Consider the following 14,886-nt stretch of genomic DNA (forward strand, 5'->3'; position numbering starts at 1 on the left):
TCTGCAAAATACTGCCGTGGCAGTGATGAACTCGGTGCAGGCTGCAAACCCTGCTTTAGAAACTTCCTCCGTGCCTGGAAGTTGCCCTGCGCTGAGCTCCGCGGCCTGCAGGCACAGCGGTGGTGCTGCGTGTCCTTGCCTTGCACGGTGCGTACAGGGCTGCGGCTCAAGGAGAAGTGACAGGCCTGGATGTCTGTCACTTCATCTGAAGCACGTGTGGAAGGAGATAACACACACGTGCTGCCTTTAAACAGGAGCAAGAAAATAAGGCCTGGTTAAAGCAGCGCTTGCCACGGGTGAAAATACAACAAACGCCCTTTTGAAGCATCGCAGGGAACTGTTTTTTGGACAAACGAGGAGACCTTCAAAATTTCAGCTGGTGAGAGCAGCAGTGGGAGCAGGGAGCACCAGCCCTGGCTCTGGTGAGCCCGTCCTGCTGGGGAAGCTGCGGGAAATGAGGCTGCTGGGCTGCCAGCGCTTGCGTGCACTTCCCGGGGGCCAGTGGCTGTGGACAGCTGTGCCTGGTGCCTTTCACAGGGCAGGAATTTCGTCTCCCTGCCCTCCGCCCTCTTCCAGCCAGCCTGCCAGCACCTGCATCCTGTGTTGTGAGGTTAAGAGAACGGCAGGAGAGGCGATGGGAGGCAGTCAGAGCTCCAGGCAGAGGTGGTCAGTTTGGTACGGGCCTGACAGGAGGTAGTCCTGCGTGCAGAGCAAGATGAAAGGAGCTGAGGGCAGACCGCGAAGGCTGCTGGAAAACTGAAATGCTGGAAGGGTGATGTGAGGCTCTTTGAAATTGTAGTCAGGCTGCGAAGGGGAATCAGGCAGGTGTCTAAACAGCCTGTAAGTAAAGGCATGCTGCCCTGGAGCTATGGAAATGCAGCGAAGTCTTTGCTCCACCATTGCTTTCAGTGCTTCTCTGCAGCCAGGTAATTGCTGCCTGCTCGTGTCCGGGACTGGGCCTTGCATTTAGGAAGGGCTTTTAGCATACAAGCTTCTTTGTAGTGGATCTGCTCCTCTCTCACTTGGGTTCAAGAGGATTTAGATGTTCTTGCTCTACCCGGGGCTGAAACATCTGGCTGTCTGCACATTTGCTCTCCGTTGCTACTGGCTAGGCAGCTCTGCTTCTTGCACAGACCCCAGAGCTCCTGCTGCTTGGTGCTGTGGGCTTGGGGGGCTCTTCTCTGCAGCAGGGTGTGCTTGTAGGGTATGCCACCCAGTACATGCTTCCAGTGTCCAGGGAGCCGGTGGAGACGATAAGCTAGGGCTGGGGATAACTTTCAGGACTGGAAGGAACACCACAGTGCAGCACCAATAACAAATTTGGGAAGACAAGCATTTGGTCTGCACTTGGTTGGTGATGACTGCATAATAATCCAGAAAGCTTTAGGTGCCCACTAATAGCAGGCTCTTACCTTCATTAGCGCTCTGTTAACGCCTATGTAGGAACTGGTTGGCTGATGTTGCCTTTTCGACCTGCGTCAGTGCTGTCAGAGGGACAGTTGTGCTGTGTTCTGTTGGTTGTATGTGAGACCTAAAATGAAAGCCTGAGCACCTCGCAGCCAGTTAAGCATCGACTTCCCAATGTGTGATGTTATTAGAATGGAGCAAAGGCCCAGCTGGTGCATGGTTACTCAGAAACATCATCAGAAACATCTTTGTTGTATCCCTGTGGCGTAGCCAAATGTTCTGAGCTTGAAGGAAACTGAGATCTTTCTCTTTTTTTTCCTCCATGAAATCAAAGGTGAATGGATCTCTGAAGCACCTTTCATCCATGGGGGTTGAAATGCAGGTCCCAAAGTTGCACTGCTCTTATCTTTTCGTTCAGACTAGAGCTGCTCATGCGGAATAGCTGCTATAAAGGGCAGTGTTAAATGTGGAAACGATTAAGAATCTAAGATAATAAAGTACCGGCATCTGCATTGCATTCTGCTGTTAATCCCAAGAGCCAGAAAGGAACATGAAGATCTAAGCCATAATACAGCAGATTTGCTCTGTTAAACAGGTGCACATTGAGAAAGAAATAACGTGCTTAAATTGGTGTGAAATACCTGATTCTTAAGAAGTAAGGGACCCTCCAGGAATCGATCTGTAATGAAGTTCATTCCCTCTCTTAAGCCTGTCATGTACAGAAGAGTTCAACTGTTTAAAAGAATACAGCAGTTGTAATGCATGTGAAATGTTTTGATGCATAAATCTTTGTTTTCTCTTTCCCCAGGAGATGGCAAATTCTGTCTACTTGGTTATGGAGGTGAGTGTCTTTCTTTTTATCATTTTTTCAACTTTTTTCATCTTTAACTTGGATTAAGCAGACCAGTTCATTAGACAAGGAGTGCTTTCTGCTCAGTCTCACCTGCGATGCTTTTGCTAATCTAATCTGCAGCTGCATACCTTTGAGAACTGGAACAGTGTGGGTGAAGACAGCAGTGGGATTTTTTTATATTGCTGCTTTTAGAAGGTCATGCTGGCAGAGGTTTAATCAGTTGGATGCCTTACCTCAAGGGTCAAATGAGCATTATGGGATAGTATCTGCTTCAAAGATTCATGGAAAGAACATTTTATCCACACAGTATAGCTGCAAAGCTTTTTGTATGTTTTCTTTCTTCTGCAGTCTTTGCTCTGAGGTCTTGTTGACCTTTCCTTAGTGATGTGGAACATACTGTGGGGAATTTCAGTTTTCAGCTATGGCTGTTCCCAGGTTTTCCTTAGTCAGCTTCCTGGTGGTCTTCAAGCGGTGACCTTTCTGCTCTTTCTTGGTTTTGTCTTTCTCTCTGTGCATGTGCATGCATGTACACATGTAGGGCAAATATGCCAGAAGAAGAAGCTATTGGAATATCTTTTTTTCTGCCAGTTTCTGAATATATATTTTGATGTACATAATTATTTTTAAATACCATGATAAGCTTGCAATGCTAGTGAAGTTTACTGAAGTTTTTAGTCCTTAATTTGCTTTGCACTAACTGAGCTTTCTGTTCTGCTTCCAGTACTGCAATGGTGGTGACCTGGCAGACTACCTTCACAGTAAGTAGAACAGCATGGAGAGTATCCTCTGTGTTCGTAAGGAATCACTGATGGTTCTCACTCCTTAAACTTGCTGGGGTTTGACATCATCCTTTAATCTCACTTCTTATGTGGCTCTGCATCATGGTTAAACAAAATTTGATCTCATTGTTAGAATTTAGAGTTAGTCAGCTGGATAATACTTCAGGCTGCTTATTTGAGGGACATAATGCCTGCAAATGGCAAAAAATGAAGGATTAAAAGCTAAATTTAAATTTGTCCTACAGCTAGTGTTGATATCCCTACTTTCAACGAGTGCTTTTGATGATAAGCTTTCTTTTAGGATGAAATTATCTTGGAAAATTCAGATTTCTTCCAGGATATTTCTCTGGTATGCATGAGGCACATCTTTTTTGAGCGGTGATGGTGCTGCTTTGGTTATTTTGATAATCGCGTGGTTATATTTCATTGCAACATCTACTTTCCCGCTGACTCCTCTGACATTTTTGCAGGTAGTTCCTGCAGCACTTCCACAAGCAGCACATGCAAATCCACTGCTTCTGATTGAATGAGATGCTTGTAAGCTTCCCAATCCATTCTGCCCTCTAATTACAAGCATTAGGCAATATGGTAATCCTGTGTTGAATCAAAAGGCACTCTAATTCCCCTTGTCTTCACAACTGGACGACGTGCATATGTGCACGTTTCAGTGCAGTGCGCATTTGTGTTGGATTAAACTGTTGGTCAACCCCACCTCTGATACAAGCTGAGGTTGTATGTGTTCTGCTGAGCAGAGCTTCTGTGGTGGTGGTGGTTTTTAATGATTTCCCTCCTGATAGATCTCTGTGGATGCTGCTGTCATTTAAAGCCCATCGCAGGGGATGTTTTGAGCTTACAGTGGCAGATCTCTGCGATGTATGGTAGAGCTGTGGGGAAGCATTCCAGAAGTCACTGTTTTTACTACAGGAATAACTAAAATTTTGTAGCTCGTGACAGGAGATCAGAGCAGGTTCATCTACGATTTCTGTAAATTCTGTGAATTGGCATTGGCACAGGCTGTTATGGGTGGTCACGTTAGTTTCCTGGTGTCAACAGAAGGGACTCTGCAGGAGTTGTGCTGGCCACGTTCTGCGCGCATGGCCCTGGGGGGGTTGCAGGATGGGCCCAAATAAATCAGCCTGGCCTTTCAGGCTTCAGCATGATTTGCATTGGATGCTTGTTAAAGAGATGCTTGTGCACCTGTGGGTAAGAGGAGAAGTTATTTTTCCTAAATAACTTTTCCAAAATGGTGTTGTCATTCAACATCAGCGAGTGTGCTCCAGTACGTTACCCTTGGCTCAGCTGTCAGGGCCTGTTTACTGTGCTTTACCAGGCAGCCTCTAGGCTGGTTGAACACTTGCTCCGTCTCTCCACGGTGCTGACCAAAAGCCACCTTTTGAGGTGGTTTCATCCTTTTCCTATGCCTCAAGAGCTACCAGGCAGGCAGGCCTCGTGCTGACCCACGGTAAATGTTTGTTCCGATCTCCTGACCTGCGTAGCCCCTGTTCCCAAGGCAGCACGCTGAGGGTCTCCTCACTCAAGTGGAGCCCATGAAAATAAACAGAGGGGATATTATTACTTCTCAGTAATGGCAAAGTGAGGCTTGTGAAACAGCGATCTCTGCAAGAATGTGTCGCTGACCACAGGCCTCCACGGAGATGCCTGGACTTCAGTGCAGGCTCAGTGTTTTGCCAGTACTCTGGGGAAGATGAGAGAGTGACCTTTTTTTTGCGGGGACAGAAGTACAAGTTTCCTGTTTGGGATGTCATGGAGACAGAGTTGTCTTGTTTGCCACATCTGTTTGGTGACGTGTAAATCGAATGAGTCTTCTGTATGTTCTCCCCCTGCTGATGGTGGTTGGTCTGAAGACCGTTTGCAGACCGATGTGTAAATGTTTCTGGTTCTTGGTAATCTTCCCAGCTGGAGCATGCGAATGCTGCTTTTCCTGATGTTTGTAGAACAAGACAACCTGATGTGATAGTAAACCTGCTAGCCTGAAGTAAATGAGAAAGGTGTCAGTAGGAAGGATGTGTCAAGATGAGCTACAGACAGCACACAGAAAAATCCGGATGCTGCAAAGTGTGAAGGGAACAGGAGTCCGACCCCTAGATCTTCTGTCATAGGGTTTTGAATCCCTGAGCTTGATAGTACAAGCCGTGTTAATTTTTGCCCTACTCTTCAGAGACTTCAGGAGTCTCTGAAAGTGACAGTTGCATTTATTTCTCTGTCCTTCAGCTGGAGATTGCTGCTGTCATTTGGTAGACTGATGGGCTGAGTACGAGAGATAAGGACTCTGGTTTTTCTCTGTGATGTGTCCGTTAATGGAGTGAAGTGAAAGGGTATGCCCCTGGGCTCCCAGTGTAACCGCCATCCCTCTTCTGTTACTGAGAGCATCTTCTCAATTTCACAGTCCTTCCTCGCCTCGCTACTGTGATTCTTGAGATTTAATGCTGCCAGAGGACCCGGCAGACCTCTGCCTAACTTTGCTGTGCTGCAGCGTGGTGGCTTCACTGTGCCACAGCAGGTTGACCGGAGGCATCTCTCTGCAGGCTCAAGACAGGAGCATAGATGCTAAGTGTGTTAGGAGCACACCACCTTTGCAAGGTTAAGAGCTTCAAGCAGAACTTCTGTGAAACGGAAAAGCGGAAATTCTGCAGAAATTGGTAGCTTAGAGGCACTATATTCCTCAGGGGAATGGATTTTCTGGTCTCGGCTATTATGATTTAAAATATATATATATATATATTTTTTTTTTCCCCGGTTTGAAGGGTTAGGGAGGCTTAACTGGTTTGAGGGAATGGCAGCTAGTGCAGTGTTTGTCTTATTGCCACCACACTATACGAAAGGGAGGGTAACGCCTTGAAGATGTGGCATGCTGCTGGAACTGCAGGTCAAGACAAGGCTCTAAAGAAAACAGCTTCTCTGCTAGAGGCAAGGCGTATTTAGCCAGGAGTTCCTAATTGCCTGCTGGCTTCATAACGCTAAGAATCACCAAGTTCCAAGTCTTGCTTCTTGTTTGGGGGAAGGTGAGACAGCCTCTCCTTTCTGGGGCTTGAGCTGAGTTGGTCAAAAATCTCTGGAGCTCTTGCTGTTTCGCAGAAGGATGGTGTTTTATCTGTTCAGGAACAGGTGTCCCAGTCCACTCGGGGAAAGCCTTGTTAAAGAGGAAGAAGTGGAGTGGGTTATTTGTTGTTTTCTTTTCTTTTTTCCCCAGAAGATGCAAGTAGGTTTGATAGATCTGCATCTAAGCTGCCTCTTATCTCTTTAAGATCTCTTCACAGAATCGCCCCTTCTTGCAGGGCAGTCTCTTGAATTCCAGCCGGGTGCCAGTCCGTGAGGAAAAAGGCCCAGCCAGGGGAGAGAAACTCTATATACATGTGCACTTGTGTCACGTGTAGGCATCCAGGAGCGGCTGATGGCCGTGGTGACATTTTAGCTCTGCTTGTGCCTCTTCCTAGAACAGTGGGGTTTGGGAGCGGTGGGAGTTTATTTTCTATTCTAAATGCTGTTTAACTTATCTGCTTCCCATGCGCATATTTCAAAAGTTAGATTTTTAATTTCCTGTGTTGTGTTAAAGCTGACTGCAACCTCATCTGTGTTTTCATAAGGATTCCTCCCTTCTAGCTGATGAGGTAGAGTAGCATTTTGAAGTTCCTGCCAGCTTGCTTTAAGGTTTTGCTAGAGAACAGCTGGAAAAATACTAATGAAGTCCCGAGTAATTTACCGGGACCTTCTACAAAAGGAGTGATTTAGTTCAAGTGGAACGGTGCTTTCTTTAAGCCTGACCTATTCAGCGACTGATCAGGAAGCAGGCTGGTAGCGCTGTTGGTCCTGTGGTTTGTTCAGCAGGCTGCTCCGAGCTTTGACAAGTTTCATGCATGCAGTTCTTAAAATAACGGAAGCTAATGTTGCACCAGTCTGATTAGAAGGTCCAGATGAACATTATTTTAATCCCTTCAATGTTATTTATTTTTCACGCCACAGTTCTTGGGAAGCCCTTAGCTAAGGAGAATAAGTTCAGTGCTTCCGTATGACCAGAATTTGATTTTTATAAAGAAATATTTTTTTAAAAATTAATAAAGACTTTGCAGGGGACATTTGGTAGGGGTATTTTTGCTAGGTATTGGACTGCTTTTCATCCTAACACTGGGTTTGGATTAGAGTTATGGTTTGGTCCGGTGGGTGCTGATGCACAAGGATTAGGTCTAGACTTGGCTTCAGATCCCTGGTGGCCATGTACCCTAATCTGCCTGCCTTTTCCATGCCCAGCCTGAGCCATAATGGTTGCTGCAGACATAAATCCTAATCCTAACCGTGTCTCCAGGTTTAGACATAGTCTTCTCGATAAAGCTGTAACGTCTGATGGCCGTTGACCATAGCTCAGAGGTGACCCTCTCACTCATCAGGTTGCGGGCTCTGTCCGGCTGCATGCTTAAAGCTAGCTGGCAGCCCTCGCTGAGGGAAGTCCTAAACCTCATCAAATGTCACTTTTGGACACAGCTGATAACCCAAATTCGGCACTTGCCACTGACCTGAGTTCACCGTGTCTATTAGACTCTCAAGGCTGAAAACAGCCCTGGCCACAGTATAAGCTGGGAATGCAAAAGCTCTCTCTTAGCGCCTGCACTAAGCAGTCAGAAATAGTGCGTGGAGAAAAAAAGCCATACATGGAAGTTAAAAAAAAAAAAAAAAAGCCAAATTGTTGCTAATTGCTGTGGAGAAACTACCCCCTGGGCTCTTCAGAGAACTGGCATTGTAATTCTTTCATCTGTGGTTATTTTTTCCTCCTCCCTAGCTATGCGGACACTTAGTGAAGACACCATCAGGCTCTTTCTTCAGCAGATAGCAGGTGCCATGAAAATGCTGCACAGCAAAGGCATCATCCATCGGGATCTGAAACCACAGAATATCCTCCTTTCCTACGCTGGAGGCAGGAAATCAAATCCCAACAACATACGCATAAAGATTGGTAAGACCCTGTTACAAGTGTCACCTTAACAGCTCTCAGGAGACTTTGGTAACAGATAAGTGGCAAGCCTCAATTTCTTTTGGGAACTGTCTAGAAGAAAAAATCTCCGCTTTTTAATACGCCCTAATGTTTTCCCACTTCCTCACTTAATTCCTCTGTTAGACATAACCGAGTTCAGCTAACTTCAGTGCGCCTCCAAAGCAGCAGGAACAAGAGCTTTCTGCTCTGTCAAGACACGGACTAATATAAAATAAATTGGTCAGGCCTTGCTCTATTTCCAAGCTGAATGGTGCCTCCCTTTGTAAAAACAAATACTGACCTGCCCTGATTGGCTTGTAATCTCCAGGCTTACCAAGAAAGGAGCTGCTGCAGTGGCTTTTCTATTAGGCTTTTAGTAGAACCGAGGGTAAACACTAAGTGGTGTCCTAATGCCTAAAAGTAGCTCTTCTCCTGGCTGGTTTCAGAGCATAAAGGAAGTCAGGCACATCACAAAGCAGATGTTTCGACAGTCTGAATTAGAGGTAGGCTTCGCAGCTGCATCTTTCAGAAATTCACTTTTTTGTGAAGCGTAGAATTGTCTGGAAGGTGGAAGTAAGCTATTTGGGAGTCACAGATGCAGGCGGGAGGGCTGTGGGCACAGCACACCACCTCCTGGGCACTGCTGCTCTTCGGTGTGATGTGCCCTGCAACCCCTCCTTCCCACCTCCCTGAGAAATACATGGTCCAGGGAACAGCTAGCTATACCAATTAGTGACAGATGACAGTATAAACAGCTGTGTCAAATAAGCTCCTTGCTCGAAATATCTACTAACCTTGAAAGAACCCCCAAGTATCATATGATCAGATGCTGAGTAACCTGCAGATGTAACTCATATTTGTATTCCTAGCCCTTGGCTTTTCCAGCTACCAGGTGAACTAATGGCTCAGCTTTCTCCCTTCGTCCTGGAGTTAGCACTGCTGAAACTTCTGAAGGAATAGAGCAAGACTGTTTTTCGTTAGGGCTTTCCTACAAATGTGGGTGGTAGCAAGCAGTGGTTTCCCTTGGATGCCTGCTGCACTGCACCCTTTTCAGTGGAGGGGAACTGTTAGTTCCCCAAATTAAAAGTTGGGATGGCAGCAGATGAATTGGCTGGTAGAACTGGCACAGTCTCCCAGAAGTCAAGAAGATTCCAGCAGCTGACATTTTGGAATGCAAGCAAACGGATACAGAAAGAAGTGTCTGTTGATCTCTAAAAATGAATCGGAGTTCGTTCTTCTAAATACTGTGTGCAGTTTGGTTTCCCTTTTTCTAGTGTCTCTGTTATGTGTCAGTAATGAGCACAAGGATGTTACTGCTCAGGGAGAGAGCTGTCAAAGTCTTGTGATTCGTGTGGGGTACATGACCTGCTGTGAGGGCTCGGGGGAACTTAGGAAGGTGCAGGCTCTCTAGAGCTCATGTCTGATCTTGGCCCACCCCTCTCTTTCTCTTTGTAGCTGACTTTGGATTTGCCCGATACCTGCAGAATAATATGATGGCAGCGACTTTATGTGGTTCACCAATGTACATGGTAAGTGTGTTTTGCTTACAAGTTTTTGTGTATCGTTCTTGCTTCTTTGCTCGCCTCCCACCCCCAGAGGCAAGGCTTTGCGTTTCATTAGTCGTCCCCCAAAAAAGTGAAATTTTATTGACGTGTTAGAAGACAGCTATTACACAGCTATTACTTCGGAGTTCGAGCTGCGGGTAATGTCAGGCAACAGGTGCATGTGTTGTCATCTAACTTTCAGGTGAGCTGTTGATATATAAAACTGAACAAAACAGAGTATTGATTGCTCTCTGCTCCCAGAAACAGTACTCCCAGAGAGGACCAGAGCTTTTACCACTGAAGGCGCAGGGAAATGAAATGTATTTTCTCTGCTGCCAGCGAAGCAACAGAGTGAGGGCCAGGATAGTATTCCCCACGTCTGACTATATTGGCAGTGTTGTTTCCTTGTTGAAGAACCTCAGTAAATCACTGCTTTGGCCAGACTGTTTGAGACAGTGGTTCCACAAGCCCACGGTCACCTCGAGCCTTTCAGTTGTTTTTGCTAAGGCCAGAATATCAGGAGCAAGGTCCTTGTTAAACAGCAGTTTTGTAAACTCTCCAACTATTTTTAGCTGTTTGCTCTTGCAAAATCCTTTCAGGTCTACGGACTATTCAGGCATAGATAGCCTTCTTGCTAACTTACTGCTGCTAAGCATTTTTTGTACTCGGGAAATGGGTGTAAATGTAAAGACCACTTGCTTCTTGTTCTGTGCACTGCCACTCCCTGTTCTCTCCACCCTCTGCATGCTGATTCTTTCAGCAAACCAGCTACTTCAAGGATGACTTCTTAGCCTGAGAAACAGATGTGTTTTAAAAAACAAACTGATCCCTTTCACTTCCTTTGAACTTCCTCGTCTGTGACCAGGATGTGAGGATGTAGTCTCTTGTTTGTTCTCATGGAAGCAGTCAGGATCTCAGTGTCTCAGCAAGCCAATGAAATTAAAAATGACGAAGCCAGGACAGAAATAAAAATGTCAAAACCAGCCGTGTAATAGTTCCTGGGGTGGGTGTCTGAGCTCAAAGTAAAAAAAAAAAAGTTTATGTGGATCAGTTTAGGTTGAAGTTTTTACAAGTGCCCTGAGGGCAGCAGGCACTTGGAATCGGAATCATAGAATGGTCTGGATTGGAAGGGGCCTTAAAGATAATCTAATTCCAACCCCTTGCCATGGGCAGGGACATCTCCCACCAGCCCAGGTTGCTCAAAGCCCCATCCAGCCTGGCCTTGAGCAATGGTAGGGATGGGGCATCCACAGCTTCTTGGGGCAACTTGTTCTAGTGCCTCACCACCATCACAGCGAAGAACTTCTTCCAAATATCTGTTCTAAACCTACCCCTTTTTAGTTTAAAACCATTATTCCTTGTCCTATCACTACATTTCCCTGACAAAGAGTCCCTCTCCAGCTTTCCTGATTTTCCTTGATTGTAAATATGTTGTAATCCCTTTGAGTTTTGTCTGTACCTTTAGGTCAAAGAGTTAAGCTGGACTGTGCTATGCTGCACAGGGGTAGCATGTTCCACAGTACAAACTCAAGTAATAACAGACTTCCTCTCTTTCCCTTTTTTGAAGCCTGATGTTTATTTGAACTATGCTATATGTGAAGATGTCATTTTTTTCCCTCCTATGAGAGTTTCCTGAATTGTCTGTTTTTAGTGGTACTTTTTCTTTCAGAGTCTCTTATGAAAGTAAATCAAAACACCCAGCTTGATGTGTGTTTTCTTTGTTTTTGGCTGAAAGAAGCTACTGATGACCTTTTGCTGTTTTATCTTTTTAATTTAAACGACTCTGGACATCACAGGGAATCTCAGTGTTTCACATTGTTCTTTGTTTACTGATAGGTTTGAGGGAAATTTGTGCAGGGAGGGAGAAACTGGTCTTCAGGGGATGCTTTGAAGTCTGTCTCTGTTGCTATTACGGATCTTGTACATTAGCACTGGGAACATGTACAGAAGGCAAGCCCTTATTCCCTGTTTTAGCTCATAGCCCATTGCTGCTGTTTTCATGTTGCTCTCTTACAAAGAAAGGCATGTTACCAACACCACAGTGAGCTTTGTGGCTCAGTCCTGATACAATCCATGTCACATGAGACTTGAAACCTTCCGTAGTTCTCATCCTCTAGCTTTCTTTGGCTTTGTTTGGTGTCATTCCTGCTTCGTTTGGCGACAGCAGCTTTGTCTGTCCCTGACTTCTCCGCTGCCATTTTTTTCTGTTACATGCAGCCTTTGCTCCTAACAGCTAGAAAATTGATCCCGTTCCATGCTGGCAGCACTGCGATGAAATCTGTTGTTACAAATGCGTGGGATTAGCAAGCCTGCCCTCCTGCCCCTCTTCCAACGCCGCTCCCCAGGCAGGCTGCGGGCTGAACCGCAGGGCCTTGCGGGCTCGCGCTGCCTCCAGCCTCTGGAGCAAGCACGGGAGGGAGCAGCAGAGGGTATGGTGCGAGATTGGAAACTGGAGGCTGAGGCACAGCAGGGCTCAAGCTGTTGGACTGCAATGTGCAGATCTGCCTTTGAACCCAAACTGGCTTTGGCAGCAGGCTCTGGAGCATACTTAGTATGCTGTCATCTTGGGCTAAATGAAGGAAATCCACGAGTGATGCTGATCAGGGCAGAGGCTGGAGCTTACCTGTGCAGTTTGTGCCTTTGCTTTTCTTGATCACTTATCTGTTCCTTGCTTTAGAAGACCTCTGTGATTTTCGAGGAGACTTCTCTCAGTGCAGGCTGATTCAGCAGAACATGGTATGCCTGAGAAGGGAAAGTACTGTGTTTGCCTAAAGTAGGCTTAACAGCATAGGGTATTCTTCTGTCTGCCTGAGCAAAAGTCTCTGCTTCCCCTGCTTAACGAGGGAATCGGCCTTGTCAAGGTAGTTAGTCTTGTTGGGAGCAAATCTTCTATAGTTATTGGGAAATCCAGCTCAGGGGTATTTAAAGCATATCAGTGACTTGTTTCTTTCCTGCAGCTGCCAAAAACGGCCTGCATCTTTTGTAAAACAACCTTCTGAAACTTCTGTTCTCTCCTCAAAAAGGCACCCGAAGTCATCATGTCTCAACACTACGATGCCAAAGCTGACCTGTGGAGTATAGGAACCATCATCTATCAGTGTCTGACCGGAAAGGCTCCTTTTCAGGTGAGTAGCTTCGATTTCATGTTTCTAAATTAGTAGTAGTATAGATGACATCTACTTTACAGTAAATGGATTTAAAAAACTTCCACAGACCCAGCCTTATACAGGTCTGGCTGTCCAGCACATTGACAATGTGGTGCTTCATATGTTTTGATGCTGGAAGTGGTACTAGAAGATGGCTCGCCCCTCCTCTGGGTTACGGATCCTTAGAGAAGGTCATTTATTAAAAAAAAGTGTGTGCCTGGAAATACTACTGCTTTAGCTGATCCGTGACAATTTTCCTGAATAAAAGTAGGGGAGCCAGAAGAACATTTCATATTTACAACTATGCTCACTGTATAATTCGTGACTTTAATTCTGATGGGTCCGCATGACAAGAAGGAAGACTAATTGCAAGTCAATGTTAGGGGTGATTTGGTGGTAAGTGGTGTATTGCAGCTAAATTGACTTTGTTTTTAGAGCAGCTAAGTAGGATCTTATCAACAGGATCTTATCTGTCATCTCACAGCAATCCCTTCCAGCCTGAAATGTTTATGTTCATCAAGTCCAAACCCCTCTAAATATAACACAGTCCAGTAAAACTCCACCCTGTAATTTATGCCATAACTCCTGACTGAGCTAGAGCATATATTTTGTGAAAGGCATTCTCTGATTTTAAACTTCGAAATAATGGAGAACTCATTGCAACCTTTTGCAGGTTGCTTCAGGATTACTTCACATACTTCTAATCTTAAGTATAGCTGGAATTAATCTAAACTCGGTGCATTTTTCTTGTTCCCAATCATTAGCGTGCCACAGAGTACGCTGCCTGTTACTTTTTTCTTCCATGCTGAATGAGATTTGCAGACTCCCCCTTACAACCACTATTTTAAAGTACTGTACTTGTCAGTTTTTTTTCCTTTCTGACTTGCAGCGGAGCAGAGATACTCAAGTTGCTGATAATTCTTTGCTGCTTTAATATTCGAGCTCTTTAGAGCTCATCTCTGTCTAATCCATGGGGAAAAAAAAAAAAAAACACAAATTTCTATGCTGATGTGAGTTCCAGTTCATGCCAGCTCTGCAGGTTTAGATCATTTAGGGCAATTGTGAACTATGGCCCTATTTTCTCGTGTTCTGACTTCTCTCCATCCTGTCTCCCTTTAAAAAAAAAAAAAATCTGCAGGATTTTCTGAGCTTAGTTCTATAGCTCTTTACAATTTCATATGAGACCTTGAATATTTATGCAGTTAAATCATCAGGAAGGATAAAATGAATTCTGGATCTGTTGCAAGAAACAGTGGGCAAATACAGAAGTAAAGTAATGGTATGTTTTGGTCTTGTCTCAGAGTGAAGAACTTTTTTTTTCCTTCGGGGTAATTTTTTCCCTGTTGCTATGAGAATCTTCCATTCCAGTGCCTTATATCCTACCCACCAGCTTGCTCTGTATTTAGCGCAAGACTTCATTTCCTTTGCCTGTTTCTTTTTTATAAACACCCCTACAAAAGTACATGGAAACTCCTGAATGGCTCCCACTTGCTGGCTGCGTGCACTTGTTATTAGTGTTGGTATCTTTGTTTGAGAGGAGAAAATGACTGTTAGGATAAAAGAAAATATTTGTGCAGTAAGAAAAAATGTGGGTGTGGAGAAAGCAGGCTTTGACTGCATGCATAGGAGAGCTTTGCACTGATTTGGTCTTGTAACTTGGTCCCTTTTAGTCTCTGAAGGCCCCTTGATATTGAATTCATTTAAATGACGTAGTTATCACTAACATGGTGACATTCACAGGGGTTTTTCACTGAAGTTTTTCCACTTAATATCTCACACAACCTTCGGGCATCTGATTTCTTTGAAAAGAGTTAGGTGGCTTTTCTTTCTGGTCATTGAAGCATGTTGCAGAAATGTTCTTCAAAAACATTTGCTTCTATAGCCAATACTTCTCACAGGAAATAAAATTGGATACCAGGCAGCTTTATTCAGCTCACCAGACGAGGTTTTGGGCAGGAGGATGGTCAGAATAACATCGGCTTCCTGCCTATATCTGTGTCCTCAGGCTCGCGCAGAGGTGAGGCAGTCCTATGATGCTTGTGTCCCTTTGATTGAGCCATGGCAGTCCCCTGCCTTGCAGTGGGCGATGAAGGGGCACTTCAGCCCCTGCCCAGCAGGTTCTGATCCTTGCTTTGTGCTTGCCTGAATGGAGAACTTCTTTCTTTCCCATATA

The 14,886-nt window shown here is 45.1% G+C and overlaps 1 protein-coding gene across 3 annotated transcripts in view; it reads left to right on the forward strand.

Moving 5' to 3' along the window:
- ULK1 (unc-51 like autophagy activating kinase 1) overlaps positions 1-14,886 on the forward strand; it is a 78,536-nt gene that overhangs the window by 13,886 nt on the left and 49,764 nt on the right. For all 3 annotated transcript variants that reach the window (XM_080558940.1, XM_080558942.1, XM_080558941.1), the window contains exons 4-8: positions 2,216-2,248; positions 2,982-3,018; positions 7,832-8,005; positions 9,479-9,552; positions 12,591-12,692. In XM_080558940.1, the coding sequence (XP_080415066.1) occupies positions 2,216-2,248; positions 2,982-3,018; positions 7,832-8,005; positions 9,479-9,552; positions 12,591-12,692 (420 nt within the window). The remainder of the gene's footprint in view (positions 1-2,215; positions 2,249-2,981; positions 3,019-7,831; positions 8,006-9,478; positions 9,553-12,590; positions 12,693-14,886) is intronic.

Source organism: Anser brachyrhynchus (assembly GCF_964034855.1).
Source record: "Anser brachyrhynchus genome assembly, chromosome: 17".
Taxonomy (NCBI): domain Eukaryota; kingdom Metazoa; phylum Chordata; class Aves; order Anseriformes; family Anatidae; genus Anser; species Anser brachyrhynchus.